At 51.8% G+C, this 25,550-nt stretch overlaps 1 protein-coding gene across 1 annotated transcript in view; it reads right to left on the bottom strand.

The window, feature by feature from the left end:
- LOC146835365 (G protein-coupled receptor 54-like) overlaps window positions 1–25,550 on the bottom strand; it is a 240,338-nt gene that overhangs the window by 6,980 nt on the left and 207,808 nt on the right. The window contains exons 3-4 of the mRNA XM_085602927.1: window positions 25,023–25,158; window positions 3,946–4,184 (exon numbers count right to left, since the gene is read on the bottom strand). Of these exons, the coding sequence (XP_085459053.1) occupies window positions 3,946–4,184; window positions 25,023–25,158 (375 nt within the window). The remainder of the gene's footprint in view (window positions 1–3,945; window positions 4,185–25,022; window positions 25,159–25,550) is intronic.

Raw genomic sequence — 25,550 nt, 5'->3', positions numbered from 1 at the left:
CCACGCTAACGCGTGAAAGCTTGCTTTAGCGTCGGGATTCCTAACGCCCAGCTTTGCATCTCTAATGAGAAGCAAAGTGGGCGTTCCTGACCTAACATGACAGGAGAAATGTCGCTAAGCGACATTTCTCCTATCATCAAGCCCCACGCTATGAAGCATAGCGGCAGGAAAAGTAGCGATAACCCCTGTTATCGCTACTTTCCTTACGCCTGCTTCAGGACTGACTTAGCCATGATATCCTATGGAAGGTGGATATCATGGCTAAGTTTGTGAGTTACTATCAGCAAGCTAACGCCACATTGCGTGAGATTATCGCTGTGTTTCCAGCGATAATCTCACGTTAGGCAGTTAGCGTGAGGATTTTTATCGCTGAGGAGATAAGCGTTGCTAATAGCACGCTATCTCAGCGATAAAAATCCACGTTACCCGGCGATAATTATCCTCACGCTAAGAGCCCTTCGATGGATGTGCGGCCAAGGTTTCTGCCGGCGGACCCAGCAGCAGCTCTGGTAGTGCAAATATGGCATTTTGACTAATTTTAAACAGAGCAAACTAACTCTATTTAGAGTAGCACTGATTGTATATAAATAGGCAATATCAGGTGCTACGTTTGTGGCGGAGTACCCTGTCCATCAAACTCTAAATAATACCCCTAAATCTAGTGGTTACGAGCTTACCTCCCATGCTGGAGACTTAGGGGCATATTATCAACAAACAGCAATGATTATCGCTAAGCGCGTTTAGCGTGGTCTTTCTTATCGCCAGCCATCGCTGGATTTTATCACCGAAATAGCATGTTATTATCAACGCTTATCTCCAAGGCGATAATAAATCTAGCAATAGCGAGGAGATGCGGGAATATCGCATGAAATCCAGCGATAAAAACTCAGCGATAGGTAAATCCTTGATAATACAACATGGTGCACTTAGCTTGACAATCCACCTCCCCTCGTTGTAAATATCGCAGAGCTGCATTAGCGATGTATTCCCATGAAGTTATGTGAGGAACGCCTACTTTGCATCTCATTAGCGATGCGATGCAAGGCGTTAGTAAAACGGGTGCTAGCACAAGGAAGCCCGCGCTAAAGCCTGTTATGGTGTCCTTGATAATACTGTGATCAAATTATTGCCGCTTTTCGGCTGAAAACGGCCGCTAAAGCGGCGATAATGGGCTTGATAATATGCCCCTTAACGTTTAATCCTAACTTGGGCACCTGACCAATGAAGCAAGCATATGATTATGGGCAAATCACTTTATCCGTCTGTGTTTCAGATTGTAAATGAGCGCTAGAATAACTGTGCTCTCTAGTAATGTCTAAGTTACATTTTCCCATTTTCTGTGACGTCAGTGTCCCATCGTTAATAAGCTAAGTCACTGCCTCCAGGGACCAAGGGTTCAGGTGTGCACCAGTTAAAAGGTGCTAAGAGGTCCCCCCAAAGAAGACCCTCACTGTCTAGGACTTGAAGAGACCCGGGTTCAGTGAGGTGGAATCTGGACTTGTTGATTTAGGACTGAGTGGAACTGGGAATGTTCAGCAGCAGGGGCAACCAAAAACGGCACTATAAGGAACATGTAGTGGCCAAGAGTGGCATAAGTGGAGCAGGCAGTTCTGCATTGTGTTTATATACTCATGAAAATAGTCAATACTAGCACATTGCTGATGGGCAGGTGCCTTTCTTGTTGTAGCACAGGGTACACTGAGCTACAATAATGCACTGGGGATCCCTTATCTAGTAGTAGGCGAGTGGGTTTGATTTTGTGGCTATAGTACAGAGTCCATAGAGATACAATACTGTACTGGGACCCGCTTGTCTAGTAGTGAACCAATGGTTTTGTGGTTGTAGTACAGGGTCTATGAGATACAAAACTGTACTGGGGACCCCTTATCCAGTAGTGAGCGGGTGGTTTTGTGGCGGAAGTATAGGGTCCACTGAGATACACTACTCTACAGGGGTTTCCTTATCTAATAGTGAGCGGTGGTTTTGTGGATGTAGTACAGGGTCCAGTGAGATACAGTACTCTACTGGGGACCCCTTATCCAGTAGTGAGCGGGTGGTTTTGTGGTTGTAGTACAGGGTCCAGTGAGATACAGTAGTCTACTGGGGACCCCTTATTCAGTAGTGAGGGTGTAGTTTTGTGGCTGAAGTACAGGGTCCAGTGAGATATAATACTCTACTGGGGACCCTTTATGCAGTAGTGAGCGGGTGGTTTTGTGTTTGTAGCACAGGGTCCAGTGAGATACATTACTCTACTGGGGACCCCTTATCCAGTAGTGAGCGGGTGGTTTTGTGGCTGTAGTACAGGGTCCAGTGAGATACAGTACTCTACTGGGGACCCCTTATCCTGTAGTGAGCGGGTGGTTTTGTGGTTGTAGTACAGGGTCCAGTGCGATACAATACTCTACTGGGAACCCCTTATGCAGTAGTTGAGCGGGTGGTTTTGTGGTTGTAGTACAGGGTCCCGTGAGATACATTACTCTACTGGGGACCCCTTATCCAGTAGTGAGCGGGTGGTTTTGTGGCTGTAGTACAGGGTCCGGTGAGATACAGTATTCTACTGGGGGCCCCTTATCCAGTAGTGAGCGGGTGGTTTTGTGGTTGTAGTACAGGGTCCAGTGAGATACAATACTCTACTGGGGACCCCTTATCCAGTAGTGAGTGGGTGGTTTTGTGGTTGTAGTACAGGGTACAGTGAGATACATTACTCTACTGGAGACCCCTTATCCAGTAGTGAGCGAGTGGTTTTGTTGTTGTAGTACAGGTTCCAGTGGGATACAATACACTACTTGGGACCCCTTATCCAGTAGTGAGCGGGTGGTTTTGTGGCTGTAGTACAGGGTCCAGTGAGATACAGTACTCTACTGGGGACCCCTTATCCAGTAGTGAGCGGGTGGTTTTGTGGCTGTAGTACAGGGTCCAGTGAGATACAATACTCTACTGGGGACCCTTTATGCAGTAGTGAGCGGGTGGTTTTGTGGTTGTAGCACAGGGTCCAGTGAGATACATTACTCTACTGGGGACCCCTTATCCAGTAGTGAGCGGGTGGTTTTGTGGCTGTAGTACAGGGTCCAGTGAGATACAGTACTCTACTGGGGACTCCTTATCCAGTAGTGAGCAGATGGTTTTGTGGTTGTAATACAGGGTCCAGTGCGATACAATACTCTACTGGGGACCCCTTATGCAGTAGTTGAGCGGGTGGTTTTGTGGTTGTAGTACAGGGTCCCGTGAGATACATTAGTACTCTACTGGGGACCCCTTATCCAGTAGTGAGCGGGTGGTTTTGTGGCTGTAGTACAGGGTCCAGTGAGATACAATACTCTACTGGGGACCCTTTATGCAGTAGTTGAGCGGGTGGTTTTGTGGTTGTAGTACAAGGTCCCATGAGATACATTACTCTACTGGGGCCCCCTTATCCAGTAGTGAGCGGGTGGTTTTGTGGTTGTAGTACAGGGTCCAGTGAGATACAATACTCTACTGGGGACCCCTTATGCAGTAGTTGAGCGGGTGGTTTTGTGGTTGTAGTACAGGGTTCCGTGAGATACAGTACTCTACTGGGGACCCCTTATACAGTAGTGAGCGGGTGGTTTTGTGGTTGTAGTACAGGGTCCAGTGAGATACATTACTCTACTTGGGACCCCTTATCCAGTAGTGAGCGGGTGATTTTGTGGCTGTAGTACAGGGTCCAGTGAGATACAATACTCTACTGGGGACCCCTTATGCAGTAGTGAGCGGTTGGTTTTGTGGTTGTAGTAAAGGGTCCAGTGAGATACATTATTCTACTGGGGACCCGTTATCCAATAGTGAGCGGGTGGTTTTGTTGCTGCAGTACAGGGCCCACTGAAATACAATACTCTACTGAAAGCCCTTATCTAGTAGTCGGTGGGCAGGTGTGTGGTTCTCCCACAGAGTCCAATAAAATACAGTGTTTTACTGAGGCCTCCTCACCTGGTAGGTGTTGTCCGTCGGCTCCACCACTGGCTGGCCCACCCTCTTCAGCATCAGCGAGTAGCAGAGACAGATGGTCAGCAGCGGCAGCAGGTAGACAGCCAGGAACTGGTAGAGGATGCAAGCCTTCTTGGGTCCATCCGAGGGAAACTTCTCAATGCAGTACGTCCTTGGGCCGTACCAGTACCCATTCTGGATCTTCTGGTACGGGATAATCGGGGTGGACAGGAGGAAGGAACCTAGATAAAGAGATGGGCATGTTGGGCTCACAGTATGTTATGCCAGATCATTTTTGTTGACTTCACTAAAAGTATTCACTACTTCAATTTCAAAGCATGGGTCTAGGTGCCTAGATGCAATCAGCGGCTACATAGACACTACATTGTTCAGACAGACAAGCAATTCATACACTCTGAGATCCAGAGCTTGTACATAAAAAGTTCCATAAACGTTGTATGGTCCACCACCTCCATCAAGTGCAGAGGAATTTTGTGGTATTTATCCTGACCACCTTTGGTCAGTGGACAGCATGTAGCACATATATTATATCAATGTGGGTTGTACATATATAATGCATGTTAGGGGTGTATATTTGCAAATGACTCTCATCAGCATTTGCTAAAGCAAGCCTTAGCCCTAGGGGTAGAGGAATATGGAGGTCCTGTCCCCCAACAAAGATATATGGACCATAGAGATGACATTAAACTCAATTGCATGATTTTGGAAGCCAGTGTAGCTTGAACCGTGGAAGCTAATGATCCGGTCCTATGGTTTTAGCACAAACACAGCTCTGGCGGCACAGTTTTCTACCCCAGATGATTTCCACAGCTGAGCCTTGAGGGTGTGAACTCTCCTACTCAGAGGTTTGTCTGAAGACAGGACCTGCTGTCTTGGCTGTCCCAGGTTGAAAATTGGTGGGCTCGCCTAGCTCCTCAGTTCACTCCAGATAGGTAATATGGTATTTAAACCAGGACCCTTAATTTGCTTGGTGATAGTAGGGGTACCTCAGACCAAACCCTCCATGGAGGGACTTGAGGAATGTCCCAGCCTAGCTTGATAACATTGGGTTTGCTACATTCTGCACAGGCAGCTCTCCCGCATCCCCTAATGATCATTCACCAAACAACTGAGCATGCACGGAAACCGTCCTCCTTGCCTGGAATACCACTGGAATCCACCAGGAAATCCAGATGACCCCTGAGCATGATTGCAGCTGGGGCCAGCATTGACGAAAAGAAGCAGTGGGTCAACCCTTGAGGGACTCCGAATGGGAAGTCAACCACCTCAGCGAGGAGTGGGCCAAGACTTGTTGGGTTTTGTTGTTTTAAAAGGAGATTACGCTGTCCATGACATCACCTACAATGCCATAGACAGTCTCTTAACCAGGAAATGATTGACAGTGATAAGACCTTTACACTTCAAACAGGGTTTGGATTCGAACTTCCAAACGTTTACCAGTGGGAAACGTGTAAAATTACTGCCTGCTCAGAGCAACAAAGGAGGCCTTTGGCGATAGACCTGGAATTTAACAGCTCAAAGCATTTTCAGATGGACGTCCAGGTGGTACACTGGATGCCTGACTTACTAGCAGCACCCTGAAGAAGACTGTCCACAGGAAATGTTGTTTCAGAATGTTATAAATTACCTGATTATAAGGTAAGGAAAAACAATGCTTTGCAGGGCCTTTGGTTGGGATTGTATTTTTGCCCATAACTTTGCTTGGGGTGGTCCTAGGAGGATGGGACCACCACCGAATCATTCAGCATGATATGCTCTTTGTGTTCAAGGCATCTTCTTGGTCCTCCCCCTAGGTTAGGGGGGACCCCAAAATCATCACCTCTCTCATTGCCTGATAGTTTTCAAAGCTCATTTTTGTGGATTGGTTATATGCTTTATAGCATGTAAAGATAAAGTTGATTTATCAAAGGGGTGAGGGTGCAGTAGATTATTACAAAGTTATTGCATGAATTCCGTGTGAGTAATCTTATTTGCATAACCTTCTCTTCATGACAGTTAATAAAACAGAAATCACACATACCTTTAGTAAAACTTACATGCTAAAATGCATATAGTCATCTCACAAAAGGGAAAATGAAAACACAGCACGCAGTGAGAGAGGTGATGATTTGGGGACCTCCCTAACCTAGGAAGAGAACCAAGCAGATGCTTTGAACACAAAGAGCACATCATGCTGAACGATTTGGTGGTGGTCCCATCCTCCTAGGTCCACCCCAAGCAAAGATATGGGTAAAAAAACAATCCCAATCAAAGGCCCTGCAAAGCATTATGGGACGATAGTCTAGAGTGCAGTGGATATTATAGTATCCAATATCAAAACATTCCTCAAGGGGCAGGCTCTGGAGCTCAGCTGAAAGCTAATACTATAATATTCACTGCACTCTAGAATCTCGCCCCATAATGCTTTGCTGGGCCTTTCGTTGGCATTGTATTTTTGCCCATAACTTTGCTTGGGGTGGTCCTAGGAGGATGGGACCACCACCGAATCGTTCCACATGATATGCTCTTTGTGTTCAAGGCATCTGCGTGGTCCTCCCCCTAGGCTAGGTGTGACCCCAAAATCATCACCTCTCTCATTGGCTAATATTTTTTGAAGTTCACTATTGCGAATTGGTTATATGCTTTTTGGCAAGTAAAGGTTAAGGTCTATTATTGAAGGTTTGTGGGTGCAGTAGCTAACTCTGCTACTTTTGTAATGCTGCTAGCGGAGCAAAGTTCATTGCCCACGGTTAGCAAAGTGCATGCTTGTGTCTATTCTGAACATGAAAATACTCCCATTCAGGATTTGGGGAGGTAGGAGAAAGGAACATTCCCCACTGTGGCTCCGGCGGATGGAGGGAGTGTGTGTGAGGGCAAGGGAGGTGGAGCGCAGGGTTGGAGGCTGTGGTTGATGCATGATGGTCCTTGGTCATAGAGGGCCTTAAAGGCGTGTGTAAGCATGTGTCAGCATCTTGAATTACATTTAATTTAATTGAAGGAAGGACCCTCAGAGATACAGGTTGAAGTTTCTGTTTGCCAGGGGGAAACCTGGCCAGGAGGCACAGTGTACGGCCTTTGGGTAACGGGTGATGGTGAGAATTCCTGGGCTCACCCGGAGTGTTCTTGTGTGCTGACGGCATTCCCTAAAACACACAACATATTCCTGCATTCTGGAACAAGTGAACTGTCACTATTGGAAGGATCCTGGGTCAGCTCCACTCTGGTCAGAGGAAACTTAGTTCTGGAACAGCTCAGACAGGGGGAGCCTTGAAGGGTAATACTTGTCCAACGCTAGGCTTTCCAGGGGGCGTGTGAGCTCGACAGGCTTGAAGCTGCAGGCTTTATGCCATAGGCACAACAAACGCCCCTGAGTTCACGAGTGAGTGTGAGGTGAGGGAGTGACTGTCAGACCCCCACAATTCTCACCTCGTGTTTGCGGAGGAATCCCACAGGGACGACAGGAGCAACCCCTACCTGAACCCTTCTGTTACTGGAAGGACTGAATACACTAGCCAGTTGCAGGAGGGAACCGGGGGAGATTGCCAGGAAGGGTGGTGCGAGTGGGACTGTGGATGACGTGACGGGGAAACCCTTCGTGGCTCCTTAGGCTGTGTAGAAGTCCACGATCCCTAAGGTAAGAGAGGAAACAGGGGTGACTATAGTACAGGGTTAGAGCGGAACATGCACACCCCCCGAGCGTTTGGGGGAACACAGTACTAAGGGGAGCAGTACTCTCTTCTGGTTACCTGTGAGCGCGGTGTTCTTGTACAGATGAAGTTCAGGCGTTGGTATCAAACGAGGTCCTTGCGGAGAGTGAAGAAAAAGACCCCGAAGGTATGCCAGGGTCCGAGCGCTCCTGCGCTTTTAGGAAGGATCAAGTACCAGGAAAGCGCCACTGCGCTAGAGGGAGGAAATACAGGTGTGGCGACTTCGTGCCGTCGCACAAGTGAATGTAAGCAAGGGAAGGCGCCACTGCACTCTGGGGGGACAAGTAGGCAGTTCTGACGACTTCGTGCCGTCGCACGAGTCGTCTCAACAAAGGTAAAAGCGCAACTGCGCTCTGGGGTTATAAGGCAGAGATGGCGACTCCGTGCCGTCGCACGAGTCGTCCCAACAAAGGAAAAGCGCCACTGCGCTCTGAGGTAACCAAGGCAGGTATGGTGACTCCGTGCCGTCGCACGAGTCGTCTTTAACAACAAAGGAAAAGCGCCACTGCGCTCTGGAAGGTAATAGTGCATAGGGTGGCTCCGTGCCAAGTATGAAGTAAGGCGGGATCTTTGGGCGCCCTTGCGCGGTCCGGACCGACTGTCCGGTTGCTGGAAGAGCCTTCGCTACGCTCCTGCGTGCCTGCGAAGCTCAGGAAATGAATCCGAAGCGCCGAGCCTGCCGTCCTCCGTAGTGATATGCTCAGGTAACCGGAAGTGACGGCCGGTTGGCGGCGTCCACTACGTGCTGCCGAAAGACTAGACTGCAACCTGCCGGGACCACCCAGGGGGAGGAGTCCCGTGTCGACTGAGGAGTGCCCTGCTTCTGGTTTACGGGTGAGGGGCGCAAGGAAACATGACAGCACCCACCCTGAAAACAGATCTACCCACCCGGTCACAGAGGGGTAACAGGGCGAGGTTTCTGGGGATGCCGGGCATGAAAGGCTCTGACTAAGGAAGGAGCATTACGGACGTGTGACAGGGGTTCCCAGGAGCGTTCCTCCGGGCCGTAGCCTTTCCAGTCCACTAGGTAAAACAGTTTTCCCCTAGTTCTGCGGGAATCAAGAATGGCCCGAACCTCGTATTCCACGTGGTCTTCAACGGGAACAGGAGGAGGAGGTTCTGCCAATGAGCTGTCTGGATGCACAGGGCGTAAGAGGGAAACATGAAAGACAGGGTGTATTTTCATGTGAGATGGTAGGGAAAGCTTCATGGCCACTGGGTTGATGATCTTGGTGATGGGATAAGGACCCACGTATCGGGGCAACAGTTTCTTGGGGCCATGCGTGTTGAGGTTCTGGATGGATAACCACACCTTGTCTCCCACTACATAGGCTGGTTCGGGTTGCCGGTGTTTATCGGTGTTGTGTTTGTAGTATTCTTTGGCCTTTGCGAGTTCAAAACGAGCCTGTTGCCATATGGTGCGGAGGGAAGCATGGTGTTCCTGGATAGTAGGCACTCCACACGGTCGAGCTTCCACCCAGGGGGTCGTTCTGGGATGATATCCCTGGAGGCAATAAAACGGGGAAACCCTTGTCGCCGCATGTTTGCTGTTATTGTAGGCGTACTCTACGATCCACACCACTGCGGACCAGTCGGTTTCCATAGACAATAGCAGGCAACGGAGGTACTGCTCCATAGTGCGATTTGTACGCTCGGCCTGGCCATCAGTTTGGGGATGGTAGGAGGACGATAAACAGGCTTCCATCTGTAATATCGAACAGACTTCAGTCCAGAATCTGGATACAAATTGGGTACCTCTGTCCGTTATCAAAACCGATGGGATGCCATGTAACCGTACCACGTTCTGCATGAACAGGGCTGCCAGTTCTGCCGCTGACGGTAGATGCGTTAGAGGAATGAAATGCGCCATTTTTGTCAAGTGGTCCACAATTGTAAGAATGGTGGTGTGTCCTGTGGAGGTCTTAGGGAGCTCTACCACGAAGTCCATCGAGACCGTGTGCCACGGGCAAGGCGGAACCGGAATGGGGTGTAACAACCCTACCGTGGGTTGTGAGAGTGTTTTTCCTTGAGTACAGATGGCACATCGGGCGACATAGGTTTGTGTGTCATGTTTGAGGGTGGGCCACCAGAAGTGTCTCTGCAGTAATTCCTTGGTTTTTTGGTACCCTGGGTGATCAGCTAAGGGGTGGTCGTGGCACAGGACCATTGCCTGTAGTTGTTGAGTGAGCAGCGGTAAATAGTATCGTCCGTCTTTGAACAGGAAGCCGTTGTTTTCTGTGATCCCTTGGACGTCTCCGACCCAGTCGTCCCTGGTTTTCTGTTGTAACTCTTGGTGGAGTTGTGTCAAGAAGTCGGAAGACGTAACTGCACCCTGAAAGCAGCGGATGGGAATTACGGGTACTGGTTCTGCTGGGGGTTTCTGGTCTCCGTTTTCCTCGATTCGTGACAAGGCGTCGGCTTTGGCGTTCTCTCTTCCGGGTCTGTAAGTGATCTGGAAATCAAATTCGTTAAAAAAGAGGGTCCAGCGTAGCTGTCTTGCCGTTAATGCTCTGGCTGAACGGAGGAACAGTAGATTCCTATGGTCGGTGAAGATGGTCACCGTATGGTTGGCATCCTTGAGGTAGTGTCGCCATTCTTCAAATGCTGCTTTGATGGCCAGGAGTTCCTTGTCCCCGATGGAGTAATTGCATTCAGCGGGTTGTAGCTTTCTGGAGTAGTATGCTACTGGGTGAAGCATGTTGGTCTTGTCGTCTTTCTGTGATAACACTCCCCCGAGGGGAGGAGGAGCCTAGCGCGCATCCAAGATGGTCGCGTGAGCACAGGGCTTCCCGGACCCTCTCTGCTCCTCGGAATCTATCCTGAGAATATCCTGAAGTGGCTTATGGAATCTGGGAGATAAAGACCAGCTGAGCATATATCTCTTTTCAAAACTTAAATCGGACCTGGGAATCCTGAGTTGTCGTCGTCGGAACTTTTGGGACCCACCCGACGGAGGTGACCGGGGTGAAGTTGACCCGAGGGGCCGGGCTGCAATTGAACAACAGCGGCTTCAGCGCGGTGCCAGCTGCCGATCCCTCACTTTCGGTTTCGGTTTTGCACTTCAGGAGACCGGCAGGGGGGTGCGCTCGGAGTGGCGAGGTGCTTCCTGGGCCTCTGCATGAGGTTTCCTTTCAACTGCCACTAGCGTGCCTATCGCCTCGGACCCCCTATATTGACATTTTTTGGTCTTCTTGCTGGTGCCCTTACACCTCTTGGTTGGAGGTCCCCTTGAGTGACCGTGTTCACATGGGGGGTAAAGGGGGTCCCGAGGGCCGCAAGACCAAGGCTTCCCTCCGCGGGGGACCAGTCCAGAGCAATAACATGGACCGCTACACCCAGGGCAGGGGGCCCTCTGGCGCTGCTGGCCTCCCCTCGGATACCGCGGAGGGAGGCGCGACCGTCTCTACGGAACTATCCCTACAGGACATTATGGGCGCCATTGATGGCATTAGGGAAACCATCGCGACGCAATATGAGGCCCTGGCCCGTAAGATTGACACTGTCGCGATTGATGTCACCCTGATCCGGGCCGACCTCTCCAAAACTAACGAGAGGGTCCAGGCTCTCGACACGCGGACCTCCACCCTCGGTGCGGAGGTGTTGGATCTGCGGGCCGCGCTTGGAGACATCAGGGTGGTTAACGATCATATGGCCCGGCGGCTTGAGGACTTCGAGGGACGGGCCCGACGCAACAACATTCGCGTCATAGGTGTACCGGAGTCCTCCGACGGCCGCCCGGTTGACCTCGTGGTCGAGGAACTTATCCTGAAACAGTTGTCCCCGGCTGGCCTAAGTAAGTTCTTTGCCGTGGAGCGGGCCCATCGAGTTCCGGGCGGTCGGCCACGGCCGGGGGCCCCCCCGAGGCCTATCGTGGCCAAACTGTTCTACTACAGGGACCGTGACGCTATTCTGCAGGCCTCACGGGCCCACGGCCCGGTTCGCTATGAGAACTCGACCATCAATTTTTATCCGGACTTCACGCAACTGGTCCAGAAACAACGGATGGGATTCCAGGGGGTGAAGCGTCGTCTCCGCGAGCTGGGCCTCAAATATTCGATGCTCTACCCTGCAAAACTCCGAGTGGAACATGGGGATCGGACAGCCTTTTTTGACTCTCCTGTGGCTGCAAGTGACTGGCTGGACTCTCTGCCGGACGGAGGTGGCCGTCCCGGACCCTCCGCGGGCACCGCGGGTGACGGGTCCCCTTAAGAATGACTTTTGGTCCTTGATTTTGCCGTTTTGCACTGTACAGTTGGGTCTTATTTCATTTGCATATTGTGTTTTACCAGGACCAGTGAGGGGGGCGGGCGGGGACGGGTCCCTTACCTCCTCTGGGGTCTTTTCGTAGAATGGGGTTAGAGGGGCGACAGGCACACTGCAAGTTGGGGGGGTTTTTTGGCCCGCAGGGGTGCAGGGTGGGGGGAGTTTGTCCTGGGGTGGGGTTGGGGGGGAGGAGGGGTTGTTTTGTTGTGTGTTTTTTGTTTACAGGGCGAGGTACTGATTTTTGTCCACATTTGGGAACTGTGCTGCAGGCTGGGGGACCCTTGATCTATTGGGGGGGATGGGGGGGGACGGGTTGAGGCTTATGTCATGGAACGTCAATGGGTTGGGGGACCGTATCAAGCGGGGTGTAGTACTGCAATATTTGCGTCGTTTGACTCCTGACGTGGTGTTTCTCCAGGAGACGCATCTGGTTGGCAATGTTTGTCATGCAATGAACAGGGGGGGATACCGCCTCGTGGCCCATTCTGGTTTCACAACTGGTTCCAGGGGGGTGGGCATTCTCCTGCGAACCTCACTTCCGGTGGAGATCACTAAGATAGTCTCGGATGACAGAGGGCGCTATGTGTGCTTGATTGGGAGGTGGGAGGGTCAGCCCCTTGCCCTGGTTTCAGTTTACGTCCCCCCGGGCCTCCAGAACTCCACCTTCACTGACTTGGGTCGAATGCTGCTTGACCTTCCGGACAGCCTCCTGCTTATGGGCGGGGACTTTAATTCTGTGGTTTCGGGGGAACTGGATCGTCACCCACCAAGGACCCTCCCCGCTGCCCAGGCATGGCTGGGTGGGATGCTGGATACCTTCGGCCTGGTGGATAGTTGGAGATTAATGCATCCGACCCAATGTCAATTCACCTTTCACTCGGGGGCGCATGGGAGTCTCTCTAGGTTAGACTACTTCCTGATGCCCGCGGCGCAGACTGGTCGGATTCGAGAGGTCAGGCACCTGGCGCGGGGTATCTCCGACCATTCTCCGCTGTGGCTTCTTTTTGACACCGGGCCGCGGTCTGCAGGGCGGATCGCTCCCATTAACCCATGGTACCTGCGAGACCCTACGACTCGTGACAGCCTGGTTAAGGCTATGGACCAATACTTCCTGGATAACGAGGGGTCGGTGTCGTCTGCAATGTCCCTGTGGGAAGCCTTTAAAACCGTGATCCGCGGACACGCCCTTTCCCAGATAGTGGTGGCTAAGAGGGTCAAGAGTGAGGCAGTGGTGAGGCTGGAGACTGACATCTTGGGGCTGGAGTCGGCCTTGGAGGCGAATGTCACTCCGGACGGGCTCCATGCCCTCAGCCTGAAACAGTTTGAATATAGGTCCCTGGTCACCGACGCGGCCAACACTATGTATAGGGAGCAGCAGGGTCGACTGTACGATGCCGGGGACAAGGCGGGAAAGTTGATCGCGTGGCTGGACAGGAAGGAGAGAGTGAATCGTGTGGTCCCGGAGTTGTGTGCTGCGGATGGTGTGTGTGTGACGGAGCCTGACGAGATTGTGGAATGTTTTGCCGACCACCTCCGGGCTGTGTACTCCCCAGTGACTGACAGGGATGAGGACGACTCTCGCCTTCTTCTGAGGGATATCGCCTTGCCCGGCTTGTCCGTCGAGGACCGTGAGCGGCTGGACGCCCCCTTGTCGGCGGACGAAATAGCGACCGCGATTCGCTCCCTTCGCTCGGGCAAGGCTATGGGTCCCAACGGTCTGCCCATTGAGCTATATAAATTGCGCCCTGACAAGCTTGCGCCCTTCCTCAGTCGTATGTTCCGTGAGTCTCTGGCGGCGGGTTCCCTCCCGGCCGACCAGCGTTTGGCCACGATAGTCGTTATCCCCAAGGAGGGCAAGCCGCGAGACCGCTGTACTTCTTACCGGCCTATTTCACTGCTAAATGCGGAGCCTAAGATCTTGGCGAAAGTCCTTGCCACTCGTCTGTTGAGCGTCGTGTGCGATCTTATTCATCCGGACCAATGCGGATTCATCCCGCATCGTAACACCGCTCTTAACTTGCGGCGTCTTCACGGCGCCCTTGCCAGGGCGGAGCTCCTCTCCGAACCGGCCGTGCTGGTTTCTCTTGACGCCACGATGGCTTTTGACACCATCGAGTGGCCATTCCTCTGGGCTGTCTTGGCTAAATTTGGCTTTGGGGAAGGATTTATTGGCTGGGTGAAGCTTCTTTACACGGGACCCATGGCTCAGGTGGTGGTGAATGGGCGGGTCTCTCGGCCCTTTGCCCTCGGCAGGGGCACGAGGCAGGGATGCCCGTTGTCCCCTTTGCTCTTTGCTCTCGCCCTGGAGCCACTCGCTGCTTGGCTCCGCTGGGAGCCCTCGCTTAGAGGGATCCGGTGGGCCCCGGGCTTTGAAGATCGGGTTTCGCTGTATGCGGACGATATTCTCCTGTATCTCACCTCACCGCGGCAGTCGCTCAACGTCCTCTTTGACGTTCTGACTTCCTTCGGGAATAATTCGGGTCTCACGATCAATTGGTCTAAATCCTGCGTCTATCCGATCTCCGGTGGTCCTCCTCTCCTGCCGCCTCGGCTTCCGATCCAAGTATCTCTGAGCGGCTTTAAGTACCTGGGGATATACGTTTCGCTGGACCCGGTGGCTCGCTATGAGCAGAATCTCCTGCGTCCGCTTCGGCGATTGCGAGAGGACACGGCCCGGTGGTGCAGGCTGCCCCTGTCCCCGCTGGGTCGGGCCGCGCTGTTCAAAATGATGTCCCTTCCCAGGTTCCTCTATGCACTCCAGAATTCCTTCGACGTCATCCCAGTGGCCTACTTTCGGGAGGTAGAGAGCCTGCAGAGGAGACTGGTGTGGGACGGGCGGGCGCGCATTGCTCTGGCTAAGCTTACTCTACCCTGGTACGACGGGGGCATCGCGCTTCCCGACATTCGCAGGTATTATTGGGCCGCGCAGCTTTCGGCCATCAACCATGCCACGTATGCGCCTGGCCTGAATCCGGCGTATGAGATGGACAAGTTCCTGCTTCCCGGCGGGGACTATAACAGGGCGCTTTACTCCCGCTCGGCTGGCCGGACCCTTACGGGTCCTACTAAGATTGCGGTGAGGACTTGGAGGGCTGCCACTGCGGCCACGGGCTGGAGTGAGCGACTGACATGTGCTACTCCTTTGTTTGCCTCCGATCGCCTTGGGAGCCTCTGGACTACGAAGGGGTTTGACCAGTGGGACACGATTGGTATCAGCAAAGTGGGAGACCTGTGGCATAAGGGCGCGGTTAAGACTTTCGCGGCTCTTCAGGCCGAATATGAGCTTACGGACAGGGAGTTCTTCCGCTATGCCCAGGTTCGACACGCCCTGCTCTCGGTCTTTGGAGAGGGGACCAAGATCCCGGTTTCCTCGCCCCTCGAGGACCGCATACTTGACGGACATGTCCCTGACAGTACTATTTCTTTAATTTATAAGAAACTGATTAATCATCGGGCTGACCTCTTGGTGCGCCTTCGGGAGGCTTGGACGGGGGATGGGGTGGAATTGGACGACGAGGACTGGCAGTCTGCACTGTCGTCCCCCAAGGAGGTCGCCATTCCAGCCCGTCTCCGGTTGGTACAGCTTAAGATTCTTCACCGGGTGTATGTGACGGGTCCTCGCTTGGTCTCGATGGGGTATTCCGACGATGGGCTCTGTAAGCGGGGTTGTGGGCTCAGCGCCACCTTTCTCCATATCCTGTGGGAGTGCCGCGAGGTGGCGGACTACTGGCGCCGGGTACATACGGTTATGGGACAGGTCACTGGGGTTGTGCTACTGCCGGAGGTGCGTCGCTGTGTCCTGAATGTGTGGGAGCCCAATGATTATAGCGCGGCTCAGACTCGGTGGGCGGCCCTGGGGAACATGATTGCCAAGAGAGATATAGCGCAGCTTTGGGGTGCCCAGCGGCCGCCCACCGTGTCAGTATGGAAGGAGAATATGGACTGGTGTATGTTCAGGGAGAAGACTGTGTATGTTGCCCGTGGTAAGCCGGGGGCATGGGGCAGAATCTGGGGGCAATGGAATGCATATCGCGGGGGTATCTGTACGCCCCCCCTGGTGGACACCGATATCGCCATGTCCCCCTGACCCTTGACGGTTCCGGGCATCTTTTGGAATGACTACATATGGACGTTCATTTCCCTTGGCCCCCCCCCCCCGTCCCCAGCCTCCCGGTACTCCTTCCTTTCGCGTGCTGCTTAATGGTCTGAACTGGAGTTCCCCGGAGGAAGCCTGACCTGCACTGTTTGTCTTTATGCCTCGCCTTTTGTTTTTCTTTTAGTTTTTTTGTGTTTGTTGGATTTAACTCTCCTGTTCCTTTAGAACTATCCGGAGTCACTACGGGGCCGAACCCCGGGAACCGACTGCAGCTTTGATAAATGTATATTTCATTCTGTCCTTAGCGGCCGGCCCTGGTGGTTGTAGGCCCGTGCTTGTAATCGAATTATTGCTCAATAAAAACCTTTAAAAAAAAAAAAAAAAAAAAAAAACACTCCCCCGAGGGCGTTTTGCGAGGCGTCGGCTTCCACGATAAAGGGGCGTGTGGGGTCAGGATGTTTCAGGATTGGAGCCGAGGTGAATCGGGCTTTCAAGTCACGGAATGCCTGTTCTGCTTTGGCATTCCATGCGAACAGCACCCCTTTACGCAGAAGACCGGTAATGGGGGCGACAATCCGGGAGAACCCATCAATGAAGCGGCGATAGTAATTCGCAAACCCTAGGAATCTCTGGACTTGTTTCACGGAGGACGGGGCTGGCCATCTCAGAATGGCATCGACTTTTTTGGAATCCATCTGAACGCCTCCTGGTGTCAGAATGTGTCCCAGGAATTCTACGGTTGTGGTATGGAACACGCTTTTTTCCAATTTCACGTACAGCCCGTGTTGTTGCAATTGTTGGAGGACGGCTCGTACGTGTTGGCGATGTTCCTCCGTGTTCGCAGAGTAGATCAGTATATCATCGATATATACTATGCAGAAACGGTCAAGGAACTCCCGTAACACCTCGTCGATGAAGTACTGAAATGCGGCCGGGGCATTGCAGAGTCCGAAGGGCATGACGCGGTACTCAAATAACCCGTACCGCGTCCGGAAGGCGGTTTTCCATTCATCGCCCTCTCGGACTCTGACAAGATGGTAGGCCCCTCGCAAGTCCAACTTGGTATATATGGCCGCATCTTTCACTTGGTCCAGTAAGTCAGGAATTAAGGGGAGTGGGTACCTGTTCTTAACGGTTATGGCATTCATTGCCCGAAAGTCAATGCATGTGCGTAGATCCCCCTCCTTCTTAGCCACAAAGAAGAGAGGGGAGGAGACCGGAGATTTGGAGTGACGGATAAACCCGTTCTGAAGGTATTGAGTGAGGTAGTTGCGGAGATGGGTGTTTTCTTTTTCTGTGAGAGAGTATATTCGACTACAAGGGAGCGTGGATCCCGGAATCAGATCGATTCTACAGTCAAAGTGTCGATGTGGAGGCAGAGTATTAGCTCCTTGTTCGTCAAACACTTGGGCCAGATCCCTGTATTCCTGGGGTATAGACTCCTGTGTGACCGAGCCCATGCCGTCTCTAGGTAGGATACAGGCTAGGACCTCTCGGGTCGCCTCTTTCCCCGTGGAGGGGTAGCAGGATTGGGCGCAATAAACAGAGTCCACTGTTGTTTTGCCAGTAACCCAATCGATCAAGGGGTTGTGCTGAACCAGCCAGGGAAGGCCTAATATCAGCCTGAACTGGGGGGCATCAATGACATCGAAGGCGATGGTCTCGGTATGCTGATTTTCCAACACCATTCGCAGATCCTCCGTTTGGTATCTAACCAATCCTGAGGTTAGGTCCGTACCGTCGACGGCTTTGACTATCTCGGGTGTCTTCTTGGCTTGTGTCAGTATGCCCAACCCCCTCATGTACTGTGCATCGATGTAATTCCCGGTTGCCCCAGAGTCTATTAAGGCAATGACACGCCAGGAAGACCCTGTAAACGACTGAAGGAGTACGGGTATACCCATATGGTGATGGCGGGCGCAGGTGTTCGAGGTCTGCGTCTTCTCGGTGTGTAGTCCCAGTAGACAGACCCCATTATCTACTGGGAGGTCTCGTTTCCCGTCCTTTCTTCTCTGGTGATCGATAGAGCCGAAGGGTTCCTCTCCTTGGACTGGCGTGGTTTAGCAGGGCAATCCCGCACGAAATGCCCATTTTTGCCACAGTACAGGCATAGGTTCTGCTTCCGCCTCTTTTCTTTTTCTTCTTTCGTCAAGGGAGCCCGAACGCCCCCGATCTGCATAGGCTCGGGTGTTTCACGGGGTTTTGGAGTTTCCCGGTACACCGGGAGTCTGGTCTCACTTCCTCTGAACCTATCGGTTCTTCGCTCTTGCAGACGATAGTTTTGTTTCACTACCATATCAATAAACTGGTTTATGTCCTCAGGAGGTTCCGTCATCTGTGAGATGAGATCCTTCAATTCTTCCCGAAGACCCCTGTAGAATACTGACACTTGTTTATCTTCTGGCCAGTGAGCCTCCACCACCAATCGTTTGAACGTTGTGATGTAGTGCAACAAGTCCGTGTTGCCTTGTTTTAATTTGAGCAATTCGTTGTCCGCGGCTTGGACGAAGGTATGGCGGGCAAACATGCGTCTCATGGTCTCCTTAAAAACTGGAAAGTTATATAGCAAAGGTTCGTCGTTCTCTACCAGGGGAATGGACCAATGAGCGGCGTCACCCCCTAAATAGGATAGAACGAAGGCGACCTTTGAGGCATCATCCGGAAAGGCGGTGGTTCTGGCCATGAAGTGCAGGTGGCACTGGTTGAGGAATAATGCTGAACTTAGTACTATCACCGTAGTAACGTTCTGGTGCGGCCAATTGTGCCATGGGTTGGGCTAATACCTGAACGGGGGGAGGGTTAGACGAGACAGTAGGCGCCTGACCCCATGGGTTAAACAAAGGAGGTCTTATTATTCCGGCTGGTTGGGTTTGTTGTCCCTGGGGTGCGCCCCAGGCTCCTGTATGTCCTGCACCCAACTGTCCTTGTAACGCAGTGACATCGCTACGTAAGCTCCGATTCTCAGCCTGGATGTTAGTTAACATTGCTGCTATGTCCTGTAACGTAACATCGGGGCCCTCCATGTGTCCGGGTAGGATGATAAACTTGGGCTTCGGATTCTGTCAGACCCCCACAATTCTCACCTCGTGTTTGCGGAGGAATCCCACAGCGACGACAGGAGCAACCCCTACCTGAACCCTTCTGTTACTGGAAGGACTGAATACACTAGCCAGTTGCAGGAGGGAACCGGGGGAGATTGCCAGGAAGGGTGGTGCGAGTGGGACTGTGGATGACGTGACGGGGAAACCCTTCGTGGCTCCTTAGGCTGTGTAGAAGTCCACGATCCCTAAGGTAAGAGAGGAAACAGGGGTGACTATAGTACAGGGTTAGAGCGGAACATGCACACCCCCCGAGCGTTTGGGGGAACACAGTACTAAGGGGAGCAGTACTCTCTTCTGGTTACCTGTGAGCGCGGTGTTCTTGTACAGATGAAGTTCAGGCGTTGGTATCAAACGAGGTCCTTGCGGAGAGTGAAGAAAAAGACCCCGAAGGTATGCCAGGGTCCGAGCGCTCCTGCGCTTTTAGGAAGGATCAAGTACCAGGAAAGCGCCACTGCGCTAGAGGGAGGAAATACAGGTGTGGCGACTTCGTGCCGTCGCACAAGTGAAAGTAAGCAAGGGAAGGCGCCACTGCACTCTGGGGGGACAAGTAGGCAGTTCTGACGACTTCGTGCCGTCGCACGAGTCGTCTCAACAAAGGTAAAAGCGCAACTGCGCTCTGGGGTTATAAGGCAGAGATGGCGACTCCGTGCCGTCGCACGAGTCGTCCCAACAAAGGAAAAGCGCCACTGCGCTCTGAGGTAACCAAGGCAGGTATGGTGACTCCGTGCCGTCGCACGAGTCATCTTTAACAACAAAGGAAAAGCGCCACTGCGCTCTGGAAGGTAATAGTGCATAGGGTGGCTCCGTGCCAAGTATGAAGTAAGGCGGGATCTTTGGGCGCCCTTGCGCGGTCCGGACCGACTGTCCGGTTGCTGGAAGAGCCTTCGCTACGCTCCTGCGTGCCTGCGAAGCTCAGGAAATGAATCCGAAGCGCCGAGCCTGCCGTCCTCCGTAGTGATATGCTCAGGTAACCGGAAGTGACGGCCGGCTGGCGGCGTCCACTACGTGCTGCCGAAAGACTAGACTGCAACCTGCCGGGACCACCCAGGGGGAGGAGTCCCGTGTCGACTGAGGAGTGCCCTGCTTCTGGTTTACGGGTGAGGGGCGCAAGGAAACATGACAGTGACTACCCTTCCCAAGGAACAACTCTGTGATAAAATGAGATAGGGCAGTTTTTTCTTCAGGTTCCAAGAAAACTAACAAATAGGAACAGATAATACATGTAATTGTATACATTTTGCTTGTTCTAGTTTGGAGACACAGGGACATATTTACAATATCTTGTAATAGGGCAGGTCCACAAGCCGTCTAGCTGTGCGGCCCTATGTCAAAGCAGGAGAGCAGGAATGAGCCGTATACAGGAGAAGGTGCATTCCTGTCCTCTTTGCCAGTGCCAATGCACAAACTGCAGGTGAGCGCCAACGTAGGCACCCTTGCACCATGGCGCAAGGGTGGCTGTGTTGTTGACATGATTGAACAACCAAAGGAGGCGTTTTTCTTGTTTTTCTCTAACGCCTGCTTTGGGAAGGCGTTAGTTTTGGCACTGCCTCAGATCTACCCTATGTTGTAAATCTGGGACAGTGTCAAAAACCATGGGTTTTGCGTGGAACACCCACAGCAATACACATGGAATGCCCCTTCCACACAGAGTAAGGTATTGTCTTACTCCATATTTACAAGGCCATGAAAAGCCTCTTAGGGTGGCTTTGTGTGGCCTTTTAAATATCGGCTGGCACACTGCGCCTCCAGCACAAAAGTGATGCTTCGGTGGCGTAAAAGTGCCACAGGGACATTGTACATATGACCCACAATTCTAAGGGAAGCACAGGAGAAGAAAAAAACTTTAGTGTCTGCCTTTGTACCAAAGAAAGTTATTCCTCTACTGAAGGAAAGGCGCGCAGATGTCCAACAGGAAATGTGTGTGCCACAGATAGCATAGGGCCCTCGGATACAGGAGCTCATTGCTGGTTCTGCATGACAAAGTAGAGCACAAAAGTAGCATTGGCATGGGATGGCAAGGGCGCCATCGACCCAACTAAAACAAGCTAGAATAATGGGCCTGCGACTAGCTGTCTGGGCTGAAATGCACTAAAATAACCAGGGATGAGTGGGTCCTTCAGGTTTCTGGCCCCGACGCACTAAACCAGCTGTGCCGTCGAAAGCTGTGTCCCCGAAGAGTACCAGAAACTTCAGCCTCACTGGGCCCCGGTGCCACTCCGCCAGCTGTACCTTAGATATGTGCGTCCCTGAAAAGTACCAGTAACTCCAGACCGACTGGGCCCCGGTGCCACTCCACCAGCTGTGCCATTGATAGCTGCGCCCCTGAAAAGAACCAGTAACTCCAGACCAACTGGGTCCGGTGCCACTCCACCTGCTGTGCCATTGATAGCTGCGCCCCTGAAAAGAACCAGTAACTCCAGACCAACTGAAACCTGGTGCCACTGCACCGGCTGTGCCATTGATAGCTGCGCCCCTGAAAAGTACCAGAAACTCCAGACTCACTGGGCCGCGGTGCCACTCCACCTGCTGTGCCACTGATAGCTGCGCCCCTGAAAAGAACCAGTAACTCCAGACCAACTGAACCCTGGTGCCACTGCACCGGCTGTGCCATTGATAGCTGCGCCCCTGAAAAGTACCAGAAACTCCAGACTCACTGGGCCGCGGTGCCACTCCACCAGCCGTGCCATTGATAGCTGCGCCCCTGAAAAGCAGGGCCGGCATTAGGGCAGTGCGACTGGTGCGACCGCCCTGGGCGCTGACCTTGAGGGGGCTGCTGTGTTTTGCAATAACTTACGATTTAAAAGCACCTGCTCCAGAGGTCTTGTGCGTGCAGGTTTCATGCAGATATCAAAATGTCAAGATTGCGCTTGTGATTAATGTTCCTGTTAGGGAGAGAGATCTGAGTTTTGTTTAGTAGCAGTTTAGACTTCCATAAAGTAGCACAAATGGTTAATATGCCTGCTGCAATGAAGAGTTCTGTATTTTATGTGGATAGCTGAGTGGAATAGTATAGCCAGACTTCCCAAGTGCGTTTAAACAAATGATATGTACGTGAGATAGTGGCTATGGAGAGATGAGGGGCACTTTTGCTGGGTGGTAGTGAGGGAATCCGAGGAGGTGGTCATGGGGAGCGGGTGCCAAAAAAGACTGTTTCACCAGGTGCCACCAGCGCTAAAGACGGCCATGCTTAATAGAACCAGCAACTCTAGCCTCACTGGCTCCGAGCCCTTGCAATGCAGCAGCAACTCCAGTCCAACTGAGACCCGGTGCCACTGCACCGGCTGTTCCATTGATAGCAGAGCCCCTGAAACAAACACAGCAACTCCAGTCCCACTGGGACACTCACCTTAGACACCAAAATGGCTCGTGCTTGGTGGCATGTGCAGCAAGGACATCTTTCCCAGTTGCACTTTAAAAAATTTAAGGAACATACAAAGAGCATGTATGTCGCGTCGCTTTATATTCAAGGGTATGGTGTACAATTTTCATGTGGACAACAGCCCACACATATGTTGCCTGATACCCATGTTTTTCACAACTGATGGGCCTATTTTGGCCTGGAAAAAAATGGCGATCTTGCTCAGGTCTACCCAATTGGCACATGGGCACCCCCCCAAGACCACATGGACCCTCCTTTGATACCACATCTGGCCTGTGCCAGGTGACTGAGTACACAGTCAGAAAACGTATCTCTGCCCACGTTTGTAGTCTCTGAGTACAGAACACGTGGCCGAAGGAGAACGAACACACAAGATGGCGGGATGCCTGCATCGCAGCCTGCTGGGACAGAGGCTCCACAGAGAACCATTTGGCAGGAGAAATGACAGCTCTGAAGAAGCAGGGCTGGGTGTAATATTTGAGAGTAAGCTGCCATGTAATAGGAAGCTAGTAATGAAGCGAGTTGGAGGAGCCCCATAGTATGTTTGTGGACAAATCATGGTGACCTGTGATTTATACGTGGTGTGCCAACATCATACCATTTGAATATTGTTTTTGACTGCACCTTTGATTCGATGCATGAGTGATGTCCCTGCAACCAGGGGTCTGGTACCCTCACAAGTCTGATGACTCACAAGTAGTTTTTTCACCAAAATGAGGGTCCCAGTGGCTTTTTTGGAGGGAAGAAGACATCTAGAGATCTGTCTTTATAGATATACAGCAGAGTAGCAGGACAGGAAGAGAGGGCTGTTCTTCAGATGGTGGACACGTGTCCTGGGCTGCAGGTAAAGACCTGGGGGCAGATTTACAACAAACTAACGCAGCACGGTGCAGCAAGCAATTTTGCTGTGCCGTGCTGCGTTAGTTTGGAAAGACAGAGATGCGACATATTTACAAGAATATGTCGCATCTCTGTGCTTCCCCTGCGCTGGCGCACCAACTGCAGCCATGTGACGGCGCAGGCACCCTTGCACCATGGTGCAAGGATGCCTGCGTTGTGGGGAGATTGTTTTTGTGCAGGAAGGGACACCTTTCTGCACAAAAATAATCACAAGAGGCTTTTTCCTCTTTCAATGCGTGCTGTAGAATGCAGCACGCACTGAAAGAGGAAAAAACGAGGAGAAATGAAAACATTTCTCCTCGTTGCGCCTCGCTACGCCACCTCTAGGGTGGCGTAGCATTCACACGCATCTCCAGATTTACGATTTCTCGTAAATCGGGAAATGTGTCTGGCTCCATGGGTGTTGCGTCGGAACACCCACAGCAACACCCATGGAACGCCCCTTCAACGCACAGTGCTGCGTGTAAAGGGGCCATATTTACAAGGAGAGGAAAAGTCACGCAGTGTGGCTTTCCCTCTCCTTGTAAATATGGAGGAGCCCCCTGCACCACCAGTACGTCACGAAAAGTGACGTAGTGGTGGCGCAGGGGGCTTGTAGATCTGCCCCCTGGTGGTGAACATATGTAGTCATGTATTCAATGGTGACTTGTTCAAGGATGGGGTGGGAGGTAAGAGGTGCAGTATTAGAGGATTCTGAAGCTCGGCTGGTTAAGGACATAAACATTAGGTTGGGGGTCTTCCATCTGGGACCCAAAAGTCATGTGATCTATCCAATAATATGCCTCTGTGAGGTCAGTGACCCTTGTAGACATTTGAGTGATCAGTAAATCACATGGCATGGCCAACTCTGCGTTTCATCCTCTAAGGTCCACACAGAAAGGAACATTACATTAGGTCACAGCGCTTAGAGACAGCAAGAACTGAAATAGTAAGTTCTACATAAAAAACATTATTTCTGTCCTCGTCGCTATAACCAGAGGTTGAGATGCATCAGATGTCGCGGAGGAGGTAAGTTACGGTTCTAGAGTCGAAGGTCTCTACTACTGCATGGTGACCTCACGAATTCTGCAGCCACTTAACATCTGCCTACATTTGCACCATCTACTTGTGTTTAATGGTTCCATTAACGCATTCTTGTAAAACTTTTACACTCAAGAATTATTTTAAAAAGAAAGTGTCACAAGGGCTTAACTGCTGGCATCAGAGCGCTAGAAAGTAGGCCTGGGCGAAATGTAAATTACGCTGGTGTAATTTCGAGAAATTCCCGTAATGCTTGTTACAGAAAACTTTCAAAATGATGACACTTTGTATAACTGCGTGGCATTTGTGGTAAAAATGTACCATGAATACGTGTGAACAACAGAACACGAAGACCTGTTTGCGGTGGTTTGTTTAGAGGCGTCCTCGAATTGACACAAGGATGCATTTAACACTAACATATAACCTCAACATGACAGGTTTGCATTGCGGGCAATTATGCAGAAGATTGCTTAATTTTGCCAAACCGTCACGCAATTACAAGAAAGCAAAGTACACACATTCCGCACATCACTGTAAAGAGGAACAGAATCATTTGCCCATCGAGTCAATGTTTCACTCACTCGTATCACACGGAAGAGACTGGTAGGACTTACCAACCCAGATCCCAAGGCTGACGATCATGGCCACGCGCGGCGTGCGGTGACGTAGCGACTTCAGCGGGTAGAGCGTGGCGTAGCAGCGGTCGGCGCTCATGGCGGTCAGGGTGATGCAGGTGGCCTGGACTGTGACCTGGGGAGGTGGAAAGGGGATGTACGTCACAAGTAAGCAGGCCTACTCTTACCTAGCTCCTTTACCACGCGGCGCAGCACAGATGTTTGGTCCTCGACAAAGAGGAAGTGGGGTACTGGAAGCGCACCAGCGTTAGGGCAAAGGTCAAGGAAGAGGAAGTAGGAATTGAAGAAGGGATTTATAAGAACAAACATAATGCAATGATCAAAATGGACATATTAAACTAATGCTCGGAGCTGTGAGATGCTTGGAGGTCACATGTCTCAGATACCTGTACCCCGGGGGCACTCATGTATGCGTATGCCCTATGCCAAAGTGAAATGACAGGAATGCACCGCATTTATGCAATACGGTGCGTCTGGTGCTTTCTCCCTGCACTGGTGCCAGTTCGG

The sequence above is a fragment of the Triturus cristatus genome, chromosome 4_2, assembly GCF_964204655.1.
Source record: "Triturus cristatus chromosome 4_2, aTriCri1.1, whole genome shotgun sequence".
In the NCBI taxonomy this organism is placed as follows: Eukaryota; Metazoa; Chordata; class Amphibia; order Caudata; family Salamandridae; genus Triturus; species Triturus cristatus.
This window is presented reverse-complemented; position numbering and strand designations above follow the sequence as displayed.